This window comes from Lichenostomus cassidix, chromosome 4 (assembly GCF_008360975.1).
Source record: "Lichenostomus cassidix isolate B80296 chromosome 4, HeHo_3.0, whole genome shotgun sequence".
NCBI lineage: Eukaryota > Metazoa > Chordata > Aves > Passeriformes > Meliphagidae > Lichenostomus > Lichenostomus cassidix.
The window spans coordinates 2,101,672-2,120,809 of record NC_139484.1 but is presented as its reverse complement, the minus strand read 5'-3'; the positions used below and the strand labels follow the sequence as shown (position 1 = coordinate 2,120,809).

The 19,138-nt window shown below is 45.3% G+C and overlaps 1 protein-coding gene across 2 annotated transcripts in view; it reads right to left on the bottom strand.

Moving 5' to 3' along the window:
- Positions 1–18,925, bottom strand: part of UGT8 (UDP glycosyltransferase 8) — a 34,741-nt gene extending 15,816 nt beyond the window's left edge. Inside the window, exons 1-2 of one of the 2 annotated variants that reach the window (XM_085057611.1) lie at positions 18,565–18,925; positions 3,454–4,277 (exon numbers count right to left, since the gene is read on the bottom strand). In XM_085057611.1, coding sequence (XP_084913737.1) covers positions 3,454–4,275 — 822 coding nt within the window. In that variant the 5' untranslated portion in view covers positions 4,276–4,277; positions 18,565–18,925. Of the gene's footprint in view, positions 1–3,453; positions 4,278–4,401; positions 4,500–18,564 lie in introns of those variants that run through there. The other variant, XM_085057612.1, reaches the window with a different exon arrangement.
- Positions 18,926–19,138: the final 213 nt, after the last annotated feature.

Sequence of the window (19,138 nt, the reverse complement as noted above, 5' to 3'; positions counted from 1 at the left end):
GCTTAGAAGGGTGTTCCTTTAAAAAGTCAGCTTCATTCAGATCCCTCTGGAGAAGTGTAGTGAGGAAGATGCAGACGAGCCTTTTATTTTCCTAATGGCCAGTGACAGTTATCTGGAAAATACTGCCAGGGAACACCATACCCTTGATAGTTCAAGTCACTGATGACCTTAAGGACTTGATAGTCACTCTGTCTCTAGGTTTTTATCTTTTAAGGCTAATTGTACTCACACTGTCCTCCATTTAATTCAACAGTTTTATGAGTGAAGTACACAAATCCTGGACTCTGCACCCATCACCCATAAGTGAACAAAATTTTACATGCACGTGGGATAGTCACCTTAACCATCTCCTTGTGTTTCACAGTGCAGCACAGCACACTTTATGTAAGAAACACCTTCCAAGCCCAGTTTAAGCGGTGAAAATGTGACACTGGCTATCACAGAGGACAACCAGAACTGCCTATGCAGAGCTCTGCACATCGACATCAGCCCTCCCACCACGGCAGAGCAGAGCGGCAGGCTTCACTCGGCTTCATCCACCCGCAGCAGGGATCGGGAGGGGCAGCGTGCCATCGCAGGCACTCCAGCCATCGCCTGGCACTGCCTGCCCGCACAGGTGAGGCTGAGCCCGCCACGCCGAGCAGGGAGCCGCAGGGCGCCGCAGGGAGCCGGGCAGAGCGGTGACCTCCAAAGGACCCGCTGCTGTCCCCGCTGGCTCCCCCTCCTTGGCACGCCGATCACTGCGACTTCCCGAGGGACACTGCGCCAAGCGCAGACCGACACCGGGGCACTGCCCGGGAGCGAGAGCGAGGAGGAGGATCGCAGTCTTCCCGGGGCATCCGGGCAAGCTGCAACCCAGAGACACGCTCGCAGTTGGTGTGCCACAGCCGGGGGCTGCAGCGTAATTGCTACAGAGCTCAGCGGCAGCTAAAAGTCATGCTTGACACGAGCTAGCGGCAGGATCGGTAGGGAGGATGTGCCCCAGGACCGAAATATTAATGCAGAGGGACAGCAAAGCTGGTCAGGTATATATCATTGTATATATAACATATAACGCATAACATTAATGCAGGTGACCAGCAAAACTGAGTCAGGTTTGTTTCCCCTCACACACACTGTTACATCACATGAATATTCAGCACCCACTGCTACGTGCTGACTTTAAAGCTGTGGTTCCCTAACTTTTCTTTCAAGACGTTCAAGGAACAGGTGCAGAATCTGAGCAGCCACAGAATGTAAGCTACCCCCACCCACTGGAACGAAAGAATGGCCACTCTGTAACACCTTAAATGATCTTGACCTTTATCTCCTCATTGACTGCTTAATTGTAACTCTCTGCCTTTTACTTTTAAGATGGTGCTTATAAATAGAAAGCTAGAACTTTTCAATTATGTACAGGCATTCTATTACGGTTAAACAAACTACTTGGGTTTTTTTGTGAGGGGGAAAAAAAAGGGAAAAACCCATTGACAACACAGGGGTGCCACCACTGAGCTGCCCAGGCAGTCTGAGCAGGTATTCTGGACTCGAAAGAACACCTCTGATTTTTTCCCTAATACTTCTCTAGCAGACATAGTGGACTAGGCTACTTATAGGCAGTTTTGGTGGAATCAAGAGACCTGAATGACTTGTAATAACAGCTTTGGTGGGCAAATTTTAGCTACTGTGTCCAGCTACACGCTCCCCTTTTCTAATAATCGTCCATGGACAACAAAAATTACTTCAGAGAGCTCCTGAAGCATCACTAATTCCAGCCCAGCACAGGAACATGAGCTAGCTCTGCTTCTGGCTCACCTTAATGCACCAAACCAGAAGCTGCAGAAAATAAATTAGCCAAGGCTGCTGCCTTGGAGACGCAGCAAGAGCAGAGAAGAGCCGCAGCGCTCGCTATCTGCACTCGCAGTTTTCATCTGCCAGGACAGAGGGACAGATATGAATTTCATCCAACTGCTCAGCAAACACAAACTGATTGCCCAATAATTTACCTACAATACACACGACAGGGGTATGTGTAACAGCTTAGGCATGGACAATTTACAGAATAAAGGATGAACATGCTCACTTGGTCCCTCTCTCACATTCAAAACTTGTGCTTATAGAACACTAAGAATGAATTGCCTGATCAAACTGAAAAGAAGGCAAATAATGTCTCAGCTCACAAATAATTACAGGTAGTTTCTTTCCTCCACTGCAATGAACATTTGCCACCATTTACTCTACGTACAGGACTATTTCAAGGTCACTGTTACTCTGGTTATATTAAACATTAAAAGACACAAAACAGACAAATGTTAACTTAGTGGCCAAACTGATTGTGCAAATACCTTTTTCCTCGTACAGGAAAAAAATATCAGCCTGGAATAGGAAGGAAAAACTCAATCCACCTAGCAAGTTTACTGGGATGAACTTTTACACAGCACAGGGGTACCTTCAGTCTGCTGCCTCAGGATACCTGACCCTCCCTTAACACAAACACATGATGCAGACCGGGAAAGAACCAGCTGGAAGCAGCACTACTGTGATCATCTCTGATGACACCCTGGAGAACAGACAATAGCACTTTTCATACAAAAAGCAAAGGCTGGAAGAGGCATTTTAAGAAGCAAGTTGTCAAGTGTTGCAGGTCAACCTACCTTTTTATCATCCAGCCAAAAGCATCCTTTAAAAATCACTTTCAAGATCTATTTGTTTATGTACACATAAACAGAAGTGTAAATAACATGGTTTTCTGAGAGATTGTTCTGCCTATCACTCACCACTGTATTGCTCAACAGAGGCATTCTTAGGTGTAATATATCAAAGATCACTGAAATAATCAAACTTAATAATTAATCTGTGCAGCCAGGATTTCTGGAGTCAGTCCAGTCACTATCACTGTTTCAGTCTGAAGTTCAGTGGCTGATGGCCTGCACGTGCACAGTAAAAATTTGTATCTGAGTGCAGCCATAGTGCCATTTATGTCAGCTCTTATCTCCGTTTCTCACTCTGTACAGTTTCTTTCATGCTTATATACACGTAGTCTTAAAGACACTATCAAACCTCAGGGAGGCATAAAAACGAAGACCATAAAAACAATACCATGAAATTACCTAGTATAACCTATCAGCAGGCTTCTTTAAGCATAAACAATATTCATCCACGTTTTAACTTTAAACCATGTTTAGTTGGAAGCTACTGATGTGATTTCCAAGACAGAGCACACTGTCTTTCACCTCTAGGGCACCATTAAGAACCTCATGCAAAAGCAAAATACCTCCTGCGTTGACAAAAGATTCAGTTTGAATCTGTGACCAACAGTTCCCCTCGCTACCACATGAAGTGACTCCCAGGGTGTAATTCACCAAGCAACAACAGAACGAGTCCCATCTGAAAACCACCACTTAAAAACTGCCATTCATCACATGAGGTCAATCAGAAACCACAGAAATGACTGTAAAACTCAGCAAACCTTACTTCTGGCAGAGGGCTGGCCGGCTTGGTTAGGATTCCTCCCACATAAACAACGTTGGGTAGCGTGGGTCTCGGAAACTCCAGTGCTACATCAGTACAAAGCATCCACAGGCTGGATCCGTGGACCAAGTCATACATGGACCGTTCCGGAAGAACTTTGTGTTTCTGCATTATCCTTTCATACTTTGGCAGAACCAAAAAACTGACTCCAAATCTTGAGATAATATAAATAACAGTATTTTTAATCCTCTCGAATAGGTTCATGTGATCTGTGAGCAGCGAGTTAAATTCTGGAACGTAGGACAGGGGAGCTGGAGCGCCCACTTCTGCTGGATACCAGAGGCCAGTGGAAAACACGGCGTATTTAACCCCTAAAAGATGAGCTATAACAAATCCACACATCTCATTGGGATCTACCAGGAGCAGGTCAAATTTTTCCTGTTTGAGGGCACGCATGAGGTTCCGGTTGCCAACGATCATGTCGCAGTTCTTGGAATAGTGGTCCAGGATATCGAACAGTTCGAGGGCAGTCAGTCTCCCCGAGAAGATGCTCCTCATCTTGGACTGGAGGAAATCATCCGAGGTGCTGCTGTTAAAGATCCCTGGGTAGCGCTGAAGTCTATAGTGATTAGATGGAGGAATCTCTCTGCCCTCAGAGAGGAGAAACACTGTCTGGTGACCTTGGTCATGCAAGGCTGAGGCCAGAGTCTTGAAAATATAAAGATGGCTTTCAAACATAATTGGCGGCACAACAACGATTTTGGCAGCCCTCGCTATCCCGACAGCACTCCACAGGAGAATGAAGGCTGGAGCGTACGGCTTCATAGCTGGAAGGAGAAATCAGAGCATTACATCACAGACAACAGGACTACATTCTGCAGTTTAAGCACACCACGTTTTTGCTAGCACCGTTATGAGCTTTTCCACTACAAGGGCTTGTCTGATAGTTACCACAGGCTTCACAAATTGTCCTCCTTCAAGTTGCAGCTCTCACTTCTGATTTTAGCATAACATTTTCTGGGGTTTTGTTCTCATATAAGCTAACGGGATAGAGAAGACAGACGGCTTTTTTTTCTCCTACAAGGACATGCAAATTCATGCCACGTTTTTCTTTAATATCAGCACTGATCAGACACATAGGAGTGGAAAGCTGAAAATCAGGCAGGAAGACGCTACCATTGAATAAGAATCAACTTGGAGCTTCCAAAAATTACACTCGGCTTACAAGAACAAGTGTAATAACAGGAGTTACTACTGCAAATGTGAACATTGCAACTCCCACTGAAGCACTTTAACAGGTACTTGATTCTGGAACTACTTATACCAGCACTTAAATACCCACTTGAACACCAGCTCTACCTGTGCTGAAAACCCCACTGCCATCCTAAACAAGAAATCCCTGACATCAGCACACTGAAGGGGAAAGGAAAAATGTTTTTACAGCTGTTTTGTTGATTTAAAATGCTGTATTGCAGCGGAGGAAAGCAAAATGCCTTAGAAGCATGGAGAGGACATGTCAGAAACTCCTCAGTCACCATCACCCTCCTAGGACAGAGAAATGAGTACAAGCCAACCAAACAATCTGCTCTTTCCTCGTGCCAAACCAATCCACGTGGAAGGCTGAGTCTGTTGCAGTGTCCTCTATAAATAAGAACAACAGATAACACTACTACTCAGTCCTTGTTATCTCCCTACAGTATAGTCATAAAACCCTCCTACAATAAATTGCTCTGGACTTTTTTAAAAATTAATGTTACATGGGTTACGAGCTCACAAGTAGAGCATCTCATATTTTATATAGGTATTTGTAAATAGCTATATTCCTATACACTTACTATGTAGCAAGTTTAAGGGGTTTTTTGAGTTTATTACTCTGTAGTAAGTTTTCTAAAGGATGTCCCTTTCAGGTAGCTGTAGACAGCAGCTAGGGCTCATCTGAGCTGTATTTGCTTCAGTCTGAACACCCCCTGCTCCTTCAGTTGCTCCTCACAGGACTTATTCTCCAGATCCTTCACTGCCCTTGTCAGGACATGCTCCAGCACCTCCATCTTCTTGAAGAGGTCAGCCCAGACCTGGACACAGCACTCGAGGTGTGGTCTCAAAGTGACGAGTACAGAGGGAGAATCACTGCCATGGCCCATGCTCAGCTATCCTGAACAGGACCCTGCTGGAGGATGTAACACTCCTTAGCTAAGAGAGGTGTTAGAAAAAGTAAATAAATAATGGCTTGCCCATGGAACATCCAAGAAAAATGATTAATCAAACTTGGAAAAATCCCATTATTGATTCCATCTCCCCATGCTAGAAGCGTTCCCACGGTATTGAGTTACTGCTCCTGTCAACAAGAGCGATATTACAAAACCATGAATGGAGGAGCAGGACTGGGAAACTCAGTTATGTTTCTATCAGCAGGAGAAATCAAAGCTTACAGGAGCCTAAGGGCTCCTCATGATCCAACAGTTGCTACAGGCTGGCTCTACTTCCATCTCATCTGAGGCCCAGAGCACAGCACAGAAGACAGAATCCTTAGCCCTGAGGCATATCTTCCATGGCTGGGGTGACACACATGCCACCAAAAGCCATGGGAACTACAGCTGTCCTTCCCCAGGATGTTGACAGTGTTTCCCCACTGCTTCCTCTCCTCACACTTACCCAGCAGCTGACTTCTAAATGGGAATCACATTGGACATTTTACTCCTTGTGAAGTTACTATAAATACGAACATGAAAACCTGGCAATATAATTAAAACCATTTACCAAACACTATTTTTTATCCTCTTGCACTGTATCAGTGTCAAGAGATGACACAACACACTTCCCTGGCAGTCTGTTCCTTGTGGTATCTTCAGAACTGGGAAAACAATAATCACTTCTCAAAAACCTATTATGCAACTCCCCTTTTCAAAATAAGCACCTTTCACAGGAGCAGGAAAATATATGTACAGGACCTGCCAAGCCATAGAGATATTAAACACACGATGCTATTAGAGAAATGCCGATTAAGTGACACTTTTACTGGGAAAAATTGCATTGACCTTCTATTGAACTTCTGGCAGGAACCTGCAGCCTCATCATTTCATGTCCTGGCCAGACAGAAGCATGGAGCTCAGGTTTGAATTTAGTAGGAACAAGGGCGATAGGTAACAGCATTCTGTAAGCCAATTAATCACCAGCATAATTGCCATTTGGCAGACTGGGACTGGGGAATAGGTGGGTGCCCAGTGCCATGAGCAGGGCATCACACAGCCACCCAAGCTCAGCTCCAGGCTCTCTCCCAGACACTCCTTCACTCTAACTGCCCTTAGCAATGAGCTTCCCAGCACAGCAGGCATTTCCACCAGGACAGAGCTGCCTATTCCAGCGGGAATTTCTGATTCAGTTCATCTCCAAAAGCAGCAAGCAGTGCCCAGGCACAGGAAGCTTGACAAGGGTCAGGAAAACGCCAAGCTGGTGCTCAGCTGGAAGCCAGCTAATCACAACTAGAGCTCAGGGATTCTTCCTACTACCTCCCAGTCACACTCCGGCGGTGAATTACCAGAACAAATCACTTGCCAAAATAAATAAAAAGGATCAATGTCCAATGCAACTGCCTTCCGTTTCTGCACACCAGGAGCATGAAAAGGAATTGTCAGGTGTCCTGACAGAAAGGAGGAAAGAAAAGCCCAGAGAGAGACTGACACATTTCTCCAGGATAGCTAACAATATAAAACCGTTGTGTACCTCTATCGTAAGTCCTTCTTCTTAGGATTTGCCTCCATTAAATAAGACTGTTTCAGCATCTGAGCTGGCATGTAACATCCCTTTATCTTAGAGGGTGAAAAGGAAATCCAAATTTGCTAAAATTAAAAAAAAACTCCCAAAACCTAACACAACCCACAAACAAACAACACCCACAAAATGATCACTGAATTGAAGCCATTCCTTTCAGCCAAAAAGCTCTAAAAACAAGGGTATGGAGAAAAAACAGATGCAGAGTGGCTTTACAGTAGTGAAACCAACTGCTGATTGTAAAGAGTTCTCCTATTGGAGCACAGCAAGAAAAAGTTAGTCATACCAAGAAGTTAAACATTAAACCTACTCGTAAAGTTAATGACCTATATGTGCAAGTTTCAAACAAAAGAGAAAGTCTGAGTTTTCAAGGCTTACAGAAAACCAAGCTCACTCCTGACATGCAGACTCTTGGACAGATGTTTTCAGCTGACCAAAACACTTCTAAATAGTGATTTTTTTTTAAGGAAGTATTTTTCCATTCACCCAAGGACCAAGCAGGACCTAGAACAAGAAGTATGACTACCAAGAAAATAATGACTTTCAGAAGAAAATAGTAAGATGGAGGATCCTTCCCCACACATTCTTCACCAAGCTCTGATACTTGAAAATTGGACAATGTGGAAACACATGGAATGACATTGAAATAAGTGTAGTGCTAGTTGACAAAGAATAGTAATTTAAACATTAAGACTTAATATAATTTATATAAACATCAATCTTAAATTATTTTAGATAAATTCCAATTATTAATTTCTGTAACAGTCAATTACAGTCCTGGAATACATACCCAAGATTACATTTAGATTTGCTGCCAATCCTTAATAACCTGCTAATCACTGCTAAGAGAACTTTTGGCATGTTTGGGGTTTTTTTCTGCTTTACACCACTGGCTGCCTACCCGCTATTTCTGAAACTCAGACATTTCAAAAGATTAAACATTTCTTAGGCACTTACACACAAGGACATAAAAAGTCCTTTTTTATTCACTAGAAACACACAACATTCCTGGCTTCTAAAGCAGCAAAGGAAGTTTTACAGAGCCTGAGCTCAGCGACGCAATTTGCTTTTTTAAGTTCTTCCCTTCCTTTCAGCCTTTCTTTAGATCTGCTAAGGTTTGTTGAGTTTACCTAGGCAGTTTGAGTGGGACCTCTGCTGGGAAAGGTGCCCTTCATCCCACACAGCAGTGCTCTTCTGACAGCAAAGGAGCAATCTCTGAGCTGCTGATCATTCTCACCTTACCCAAAGGGCTCAAATTACTCATTACAATTTCACAGTGACAGCACAGGTTAAAGGAACAGGCTGCCACCTCTGCAAGCCCAAATCTGGGAGCTAATCAGTAATGAAATGACTGTGCTCAAACTGAAAGCTAGCGTGTGCATCATAGGAATATTACTATTTTTAGAAGAGGGGAAAGGTGAGATTTTCATGCATTTCAGCAAACTCAGCGTGCTACAAACTGCCAGATTTGTGGTAATGTAAAAATTCATTCCCTCACCTTGCTCACAGTATTGTTCCTCTCCCTGTACCACCAGCTCATTACACAAAACTAAGTATTTTGGAAGAGGAATACAAATCCTGCTCTTGGAGCTACAAACTCTCCAAAACTTCACATTAGTGTCTGAACCAATTGGAACAAAAAGGCAGAAACAACCTTTTTTTTAAATAAAGAAAGATGTATTTAATAAGCAACTAACATTAAAAGGTGCAGATGTGATGCAGTTTCCATACAGGTAGAAGGACCTTGACCAGTTTTCAGTTACATATGCCAACCACCCATGCCAGGCCCCAAGGCCAGCTGCTGTTCTCCCACTCAGGCAAATTTCACCTCAGTTATCCCACCTGCTTGTGTCTCCACGTGAGGTCAAAATCTGGAAGGATGAACAGGGCAGCTTCACCTCAGGAGCCAATCCCACCCCACCATGCCCAACTGCAGTGTCCACCACAGATGGACAGAGTGTGTTTGTTTCTCTTAAGATCAGATGTACTGTGGCTGTAGGAAGAGACACATGGTTGGAAGCACATCTAGAGAAATGCCGAGGTAAAGTGAAGAACAACTGGTCACCGAGAGCACTACAGACTGCCTCTGGGACGAAAACAAAAAAACAACATAGGCAGCTGCTGACCATGGTTTACTACTGCTCTTAATAGAAAGGAAGCATTAAAACAGGGAAAGAAGTGACCACTGACCTCAGATTGTTACCTGACATTACCCAATTCACTGACTGTCCAGCCCTGCCCTGCCTACTCAAAACCCCATTGACACAAACTTACTTCATGTGCAATTCTGTTTGCTTTAGCTGCTATTAAAAACAGTTTTACAGGTAAAACATGGTGCCCAGCCTCCAGAGGCTTGTGAACACCTCAGTTACACAAACACAGAGCCAAACCCTACGACTTAGGTTGCATGACCAAAAGCCCTGTAAGCAAAGCCTTTTATCAAGTCCAAGATAGCCATGAATGACTAACCAAAAGCACTTGCAGTTAAATATAATGCTGAAACACAAAGAAAATACTTCAAGACAAAGAAAAGGTTTCACTACTACTGAGTATAGGATGATTTTATGCTAAAAATACGTGTACTCAACCTGTATCTTAACTGTGCCAGCCACACACACCCAGCCCTATGATCCTAAAGACAAAATATATATACATACACTCAAACATGAATGAAGTGCATTGATACAAAACTGTGAAGGAGTCACCAGACAAAAGAGAAAGTGTTTCCTTTTATAAATCCTTCAAGATCTCTATTTTTTCACATTCCCCCAAGACATTTTAAGAGTTAATAGCAGTCCACATCAACATTTTTTTGTGGAGCACCCAGAAATGCTGCCTACATGACAAAATGCGCTAAATTGTGTCTGAGAGCAAATCTCATAAGATAGTTTTATCATGGATACAGGAAGGTTCTAATTAGTGGCATAAGAGATGACAGGAAAAAAGACCATGATCTTCAAGCTAAAAGTGCAACCTGCCTCCCAACCCCTTTCTTTAAGCTGGGAATTGTAAAACATATTCTTAACCCATAATATTGTTTGCTGTGCTGTACATATTCCACAGGCAATCCAAAATACTACTCCCTAATCCTTTAGGAGCATTAAAGTAAATCAGGCCCACAAACTGACTTCAGGGAGCAAACTGCAGTTCAAGATTAGGAAGAAGTGGGTACTAAGAGACCCACGTGCTGAAAAGCAGGCAAAAGCCACCCGAAATGCAGGAACGTGCAGAGCCTTGGAGCAACAAAGCAGGGAATTATCTGGGAAGAGACTCTGGTAACAGGTATTGTACAACCTTTGGATTTATGTCCTTAAGTTTTTCCTATCACACATCCTGTTACTAATTGCTCAGGCACAGTGTGTGCTGTGATTGCTACTCTGTGTTGCAATGTTTTAGATGAGTGGTACGATTTGGCTTTCAACCACAGGCTCCTTTTTCAGCTAAATGAATAAATTAAGAAATTAGTACGACACGTGTATCAACAAGAGCAGGCCTTTGCATTTACTTTGTGCAGTCTCCCAAGCGACTGCATCTTCTATCCAATGACTGAAGCACTTCAATGAGTACAAGAACATCTCATCCACAGACAAAAGAGGAAGATTTATAGGCATTACAATGTCACTGCAATCCTCTGTCAGATTTACTGTGTCAGCTATGCAAACAGCAAAGGAGCTATTAAGAGGGAGTCAAAAGGATATGCAATTTATGAAACCACTTTTAGGAACAACTTACTGTATGTGCAACAGGTTTTATCAAACACTGAAGGGTTTTACTTAAGCTTTTGTACACCACAATGGTAGAAAAGGGATTTTAGAAATCCTCACTCCATAGGTAGCATGGCAGAAGAGGCACTTCTTCAAAATACAGGTTTTCCAGTTCATACACAACATGTTTTAAATAGGCACGCTAGTAGAGAGATCTTTCAGAAGTTCCATGGGAATACAACAGTTATACAAAGCATTTGGTCTTCCTAAGATGACTTTATAATAACTGGCCAAAGCATAACATTTGTGGTAACACTTCACTGTTTTTTGGAAAGAAGTGTTAAGTGAGTCCTTCTGGTTATGGAAAACTGTCCCAAACTTCTGGAAAGACTCATCATATCCAAAAAGATTAAATATTTACAATTATTATCTTTATGAAGTGATTATATTCTAAATCAACTCAGAATTTCCAAACCTATTAACAGTAACAGATTTAATCTTCCAATCAAGTCCCTTATAAACCCACGCAAGGCTTGCATGCTTTGGGGTTATAATGCTGCAGTACTGACGGTATCAGCCAAAATCTGATTTACCTGAGAGTAAAGGATTCAAGTCTAATTAAATACTCTCCTAACATGAACTAAGTTACAACAGGGCAAAGGCACCTTCCACTCCACCTGATCTACATTCCTTAACACTCTATGCACTAAAACTGAGCAAACAATATGCAATAAAAAATATAAACGTTATTGAAGGTCAGTATGAGTATCCATTTTCCAAGTTGAGCCCAACGAACTGCATGGAAGTGAGTTTCATCAAGATTTTAAAACCTGTGAAACATTAACCTTTGTAGACCTACCAGGTAGGGTAGTCAAAACAAAGCAAAAGACATTCTTGAGGCATTTTAACAACCCAAATAAAAGCAAATAAAGCAAGAACAGCAAGTCCTTTTTGTCCTGTTTTGCACCGGGCATCTCAAACAAGGCATTTCAAGATCCCTATGATTTGTGGCACTTAACACAGTGAGGATTAGCAAAGCCAAGCATTTACACATTGCTCCAAAGCCTGCATGCCTTCCACCGAGGGCAACCTGACTCCATGTGCCAGCAGCTCGGATTTCTCCGCATTGGCGCTCTCCATCCTGCAGCTCTGCTCCTTGTTGTCCACGGTTATCCCACCCCCAGCACCTTGGAAAGACAACTGCTGACTGCACACAGCGAAGTGCCATCTGTTTGCAAGCGAGACACGCGTATTCCTGATGGAGAGATTTGTCTGCTTCATCCTACACAACGGGAGAACCTTCTCTGACAAATTGTGCATCTTCCTCCACAGCCACCGGGTGCTCACACCCGACACAGTCTCTTGGCAACAACAGCCAAGTCCCTTGATGAAGTCCACTCAGCTCCTGGAGACCTTTCCTCCAAGTACTCAGACCTGAAAGTGAAAGTTTCTCGACCTGCTGCAGCCATTTTGCACCAGAAAGCACCCAGAAATATTGCTGGGACATCCAGCTGGGGGTATTAACAGAGAGAGGCCAACAGGTGGAAAAGGTGAATATTTTATTTACCGGCCCTGCTCCTGCTGTGTGACCACACTGCCCTGAAGAGCCCAGGAACAGAATAACTCACCACAGGACCAAGTGCTGAAAATAAAAGGAAACTTTCTACCTGCAGAGACTGCGAGGCACAAGTGCCACAGCAGCTGATGGAGACAAAGATACCTCCACTGAAGGGTCAAAGCTGCCCATGAAGTCTCTGCTCTCACGCTGGCATCAAAAGGCTGAAATAGTGGCTGAATGAAGTACTGAAAAGAAAGGAAAAGAGGAGAAAAAAAGAAAAAACCTGACTCTGATTTTCAATACTTTAATTAGTGCCTCAGTCTCCTTTGATAAAATGACCCTCTGAAGAAGGGGCTGGAAGAAATTGCAGAGCACTTTGTTGTGAGCTTAATTTGTTGGTGCCTGCAGTTATAAGCTACCACCACCCAAGCATGAATTCTGCCTCATGAACAAGCCTCAGGACCTGAAACAACATCAGTTTCAAACTTAAACCCATTTTACTGGGATTTTCTTTTAACTTCAATAATTATTGGGGGGATGCTTTGCTTTTCAACTCCAGCTGGCTTCAGCTTGGTACAAGCTCTCCCTGGTCACGCCATCACATGACAGCCAGAAGCACTCAATGAATTTCTTTGTTCCATTTCTGACTTCATCCTATAGCAAATAAGCACATTTTAACAAGCCACACAAACACAATCACAAAGGAAACTATCACAGGTTTGTTTCTGCAGTGGGAAATACAACTTGGAATAAAGTAAAAATACTTGGTTTCATCATGTTTTGTTCTTATTCAGCACAATTAAAGTAATTGCAGCAACACCACACATGCCAAAAACATTCAGCTTATTCCACCTGTTCATTAATAGGCTCTGTTTTGAAATTAACAGGTTTGTTTTCTTCTAACTCAATTATTTTTTATTGCTTTCAGATTTGTATTTTGGAGTGCCTGCTTTGCCTTATCTCTCTATTCTCTAGAATGTGGGCCTAGCGTAAGCATAAAAGTAATGTAACAGCTTTCCCATGCAGTTTAATTTTGAGATTCTGATTTTCAGAGCAAGACTACATCACTTACCAGACCTAGAGGGGACAGAAATCAACTTGGCAATCTTCTGAAAGGGTTGGGGCTTTTTTTTTTTTTTTGCTTGTTTGTTTGGGTAGCTGTATAAATATTTTTAAATACACATAAGTTTCCTGCAAATATATAGCACCAGTAGTTGACTGAGACTAAACAGTGATTCCAGAAAGGAACCATCTAAGGATTTTCAAAGACATCTAACCATCTGTAGATTTTCAAAGACAGTCTGAGACTTAGGTACAATCTGCTAATTCATAAATATCAGGGAAAAGAGAAAATAAATCCAAAGGTGGTCAAGACAAATACGATGCCCATCTCCACGACTATGATTCCCATAATGATCTGTGTGTAAAACCCAAACAAATGAACAATAAACCATCCAGACACACACCAAGTAGCTCTACACATGCACTCATCTGTTCCTACCCACCAAAATGGCACTTCCCAGGTATTCCTCCACTTCTGGAAAGCAACTAAAACTTTCCCAACATGAACACTATATAGTAACAAATAGCTCATGGGGGTTTGTAAGAGAAAAAGCTTTACAGCCTATAGCTGCAGTTCAGGTATTTAATTAGCAAGCAGTTCAAGGCAAGACTGACTGTCTAATAAATTATAATCTGAAATAAAATTATTTGGAATACTCCCATCTTCAAGTATACTTGCATGAAACAAAGCTAATTGATAGACAAGCAAAATAATTACCAAAGCATCACAAAGCACAGTAATGAATGATTTATCATTATGAGTGATTAAATAAATATGACAGCTTTACTGCTGTGTTTTACACACTCAGAATCCGTTCCTCAAGATTCTCAACTTGAAAAAAAAAATTCAGATAATCATCAGCTGTCCTTGGGCAAGTTTCCATGCAAGTCCTCACAAGATTTACACCAACAGCTCCCATTTACTTTTAGCCCCACAAGTCATGGATGCCCCAAGCACTACACTGGCCTATCCAGACATGTCACTGAAACACACAAGGAATTTTCCACTTTGCACTGCTGGGAAGCAAAACGTGTGTGGACAAAACTTCACACAAGCATTTTAAGCTTGATTACTTATGACAAAGTTTTGTGCCCAGGGACCAAACACCACACACACCACACACATCACCCATCCAATCTGAAAATCATTTAAGTCGAATGAATAAGGTGCTTTAATGCCAAGAACACCAAATCATGAAATAAACAGTTTGGAAAGTATTGCAAAATTTTTCAAAAAATTCAACATATGTAACTGCATTTTAATATAAAATCCTGGATGTCTAAATTTAATGTTTGAAGGTTTAACCTCCATCTTCAGGTATAACACATAAATAGCTTTCTCCAGACTGGTGGTGAAAATAATTTCTCTAATGGAATATAGTCTTGAATTAAGAAACTCAGAAGGTTCTCCAACTTTTACATTCACACTATTACCTCCGTCTAAATACACTGAGACACAGCCTTAATTTTTTTTTTAAAGCAGGCTGTTTCTCAAGGGCATCAAGGCTCATTTCCAGCTCAGCTCAGAATCAGAAGCTGACTCAAGACTTCCCATTAACTCTCCCTTCAGTTACTGAGTAAGAAGGGAAAATAGTCTTAAGTTCCTTATTTTTTGTGAAGCTGAACCATCCATTCATAGTAGGAAGGAACACCACAGAGCAAAGAAGAAAGCTATGCTTGTTTCCCTATACAAATAAAATTATGGGCATGACAACTGTGCTGCTTAAGAGAAATGGTCGTAACAAACCAGTTTATAACCACAGTTTTGGCTACAAACCATTTACATGGTTATTTCTTACAAGGAATATCAGGACTTCACACCCTGAGCATTCTAGTATACATACATCCAAGTGTCACAAAACATCAAAAGCATTTCATCCAAAGGGTCAAGAAACTTTAAGTCACAAGCCTTGGAAATCGCCTCCAAGCATAGCTGTCCTGGGGAAAGGACAGTGAATTCAATTAAAAGGTTCTAGTGCATTTTACTTCCTGGAAAACAGGGAGAAGAGTCCTTTACAATACCTATTCACAAACACTTGGAGCTGTATCAGAATGTCAATTTTCAGCCCAAAGATACTTTCTAAAACAACAAGAGGGCAATCCATGCTGAAATTTTTCTGAGGACTAGAAATACCAACAAAGGAGGTGAATGATGTCAAGTGCTTCTCATGTATCAGCATTTCTCACAGTTCTGTTCTCTTCACAAATATGACTTTGTAGTAATCAAACAGAAATAAAAATATTTGTTGAAAGTCTAGATCTGGAGAAAAAAGGTATTTCATTTGGTAAGCATCTCATGAATTTGATCTCACCACAAACAACCCATTAAGGCTTTAATACTGCAGTGGGATTTGTCTTTTACTTCCAAGACAAGTGATTTGACCAACAAAGAATAATCCCCATTTCTGTACTATTCTAAAAGGAGCAACCTGGCCAAAAAAGTGATGTGGACAAAATGCACTGTAAAGAGCCTGAAGTGGAAAACGTGAAGAAAAGTAGGCATGAGCAACAAACCCTTGGCAGTTTAAGTCAGAACGAATGTAGTTCATGCTCAAGATAGTGAATTAGAAAATAATCAGGACAGATGATGTTAAATTTATAAATATAATTAATTGCAGAACGTTTCTGAAGGAGTAGGAAGAGTATTCCAACAAATCACATCCTCTGTGCATGTCTCAACAGGTACAGAGAAGGCCACACACAGTGCGGTGCCAGCAAGGCACAACAGCTAGTAGACATTCACCAAGCTGAAACTGCCCCAAATTCAATCCACCAAAACCAATCCACTGCTTCATTACCACTTACTCAGCAAGTCACTTCCACTCACACGGGCAAGGAGAGGACTCAGAGCTCAGGTGACATCACCCTGCCAGAAGAAGAATGCAGGACCATTTCAGATGTCCTCTCCTCCAGTCCTCGTTAATCCCATGGGTTTCTCCACCCAAATCCTGCTTTAGAACAACCCAACTGTTTAGAAGCACCCTAAGAAAATAAAATCTACTGTTTACAAAACACTGACATGATTCTCACCTCAGAGCCTCAATATTTAACAGACACATCACAAAACAAATATTTTCTTTGCTCGTGCTCTATAAAGAGCTTCTGTTAACAGGAAATGTGCAAAAAAAGCAAAAATAAATCAGAAGCATTTTGGGCTAAATACTCATTTCCTTGTGTTTCAAAGGAAATATTTTCACAACAGCATGAAAGCTGTGTGGGAGCACAAGACTCCAGCACAAACTGGTGAGTCTTTTGGAAAAGAAAAGCCACTGCAGTACCCAGTGTTCAGCCCGGATCAATGGCTGAAACAAAGGAACAAGAACAAGGAAACGTGAAGCAAAGGTTAATTGCACACTATGTAGTGTTGGTGCTTTAAAACTAGCTCAGCTGAAATATCTAAGTGACCTTGTGGGATAATTGCTTGGAAAAGCAGGCAGGCAGCTTCAGACCGAAAATGTTAACTGAGAAAATGTTTGCAATAAAAGTCTGGAAATAAGTGATATCATGTGAATTATTCCCCAAACTAAGTCACTTGGTCATAACACGAAAAAAACAAAAAAATATTAATTCCAAGGTGTTTGCTCTGGGGGAGGAGACCTTCAAGGATGCCTACTGCTGGAGTTACTCCCTGCTCTCCATCCCCAGGGAACTCGGGTGAGCATGCACAACGGGCTGCGCAATTCCCAACCATTCCCTGCTGCCCCACGGCCAGGGCTCAGACCAGCAGGAGCGGGTGACAGCAGGAGACAAGGTGCCACTCGATCTCCGCCCCAAAGCCGCAACTCCACCGCTGTGTCGCCGAGAAGTTCACGCCTGGCCCTTCTGCTCCTCTCGCAGCCCAGCCGCGAGGCGCAGCGACAATTACGCAACGCTGCTCCTTCCCAGGCGGCTGGGATGGAAACTCGGGAGATATCCAGGGAGGGCACTGCATCCCCGCCGCCCCGGGAGTCACCCCAGCTCTAACACGTCCCTCACACCACGGCCCCAAGTCGGCAGCCGGGCGGCAACGCGACACGGGGGGCTCTGCGCCCGCACAGCGCGGTGCTCCCCCCGCTGACACCGCGGCGGGCCGGCTGCCGGCGGCAGCCCCTCAGGCGACAGCGGGTGGTTATCGGGGACGCGGTGGGACAAGCCGGCAGGGCTCGGTGTCCGAGGAGCGGCTGCCCCCCCCCCGCTCCCGCCTCAGCGCCCCGCGCGCGCCAAGCCCCGCGCGCCCCTCCCTCCCTCCCTCCCCTCAGGGCTGCCGCTGAGGGACCCGCGGGCGGGCGGCTGGCTGCCCCTCTGCCTTCCCCTCCCCTGACGGCGCCCGAACTTCCTCGGGGAGCAGCGCCGGCACCTGCCGGGCTTACCCGCACTCACCGCTGCGGTGCCGGAGGACGATCAAGGCAGAGCCCGCCCGATAAGTGCCCGTCCGCCGCGCCACACAGGTACGGTGCGCGCCGCCCCCGGGCCCCGCTTGGGTCCCCGCCCGAGCGCCCCTCACGAAAAGGGCGGGAAGGGACGTGTCCTTCTGGCGCCCCTCAGGACACGGCGCTCCCCCACACCGCCCCGCTCCCTCGTCAGGTCACACCGTCCCCTCGCTCGGAGACACCGCATCGACGCGGCTCCCCTGCGGCTCCTTCCCTCGCCTCTCACCCCACCACACGGCTCTTCCCCTCAGCCCCGCTGCTCTCACCCCCACTGCCATGGCTCTTCCCCTCAGCCCCGCTGCTCTCACCCCCACTGCCATGGCTCTTCCCCTCAGCCCCGCGGCGCTCATCCCGCTTCCATAGCTCTTCCCCTCAGCCCCTCGACTCTCACCCATCCTCCTCCATGGCTCTCCCATCTCCCGCTCTACCAGACCCTCCACCGCGGGCGCCCGGAGGCTTCCCCTCGCGTTACGGGAGGGAAGGGGGAGAGAGCAGACTGGAGCAAGCAGCGAGGTGGAACGAGAGCCCCCCGTCAGCCTCCCCACCCGGACCTTCTGCCCCGCGCCGCCGCCGGGACCTCCCGGCCCGCCTCGGTACCGCCGAGGGCCCTCACCGCTCTCCCTTCAGGGCCGCTCCTCCGCGTCGCTGCCTCTGGTAAGGAGCCGACGACCGCAGCTCCGCTCGGGGCTCTCGTCCTTCAGCCGGGTCCGCCCGGCCCGGGCTGCGGCGCTGCTGCGGCGCCGGGAGCGCCGGGCCCGCCGGTGCCTCCGCCCGGGCTCTGCTGCACCTGCTGCGGGGCTGGGCTGCCCTGCGAGCAGAGGAGGCTCCCTCGCTCCGTCCTCCCTCAACTTCGCATCACTCCGGGCTGCCCCCGCTCCGCCCCACCGCATGCACCGGCGCTGCCGCTCGCCCCCCGGGTCCGGGGAAAGGCTCGGCTGCCCTCCCGCCCCATGCACTGCCCCGCTGCCGCGACGGCGGGCAGCTCCCGGCACAGGGCAGGTCCCCTGGGCCCGCCCCTGGCGGGAGGGGCTGGGGCCGCTGCCGCCAATCAGCCCCGGCGCGGCTGCTGTAGGTGCCAGCCCCGCGCCGGGGCAGGGACACCTTCCCCTGGGGCAGGCTGCTCCGAGCCGCGGCCAGCTGCTCGGCTCGTTAAGTGCCAGCTGAGCAGCGCGATTGTCCCGGCCTCT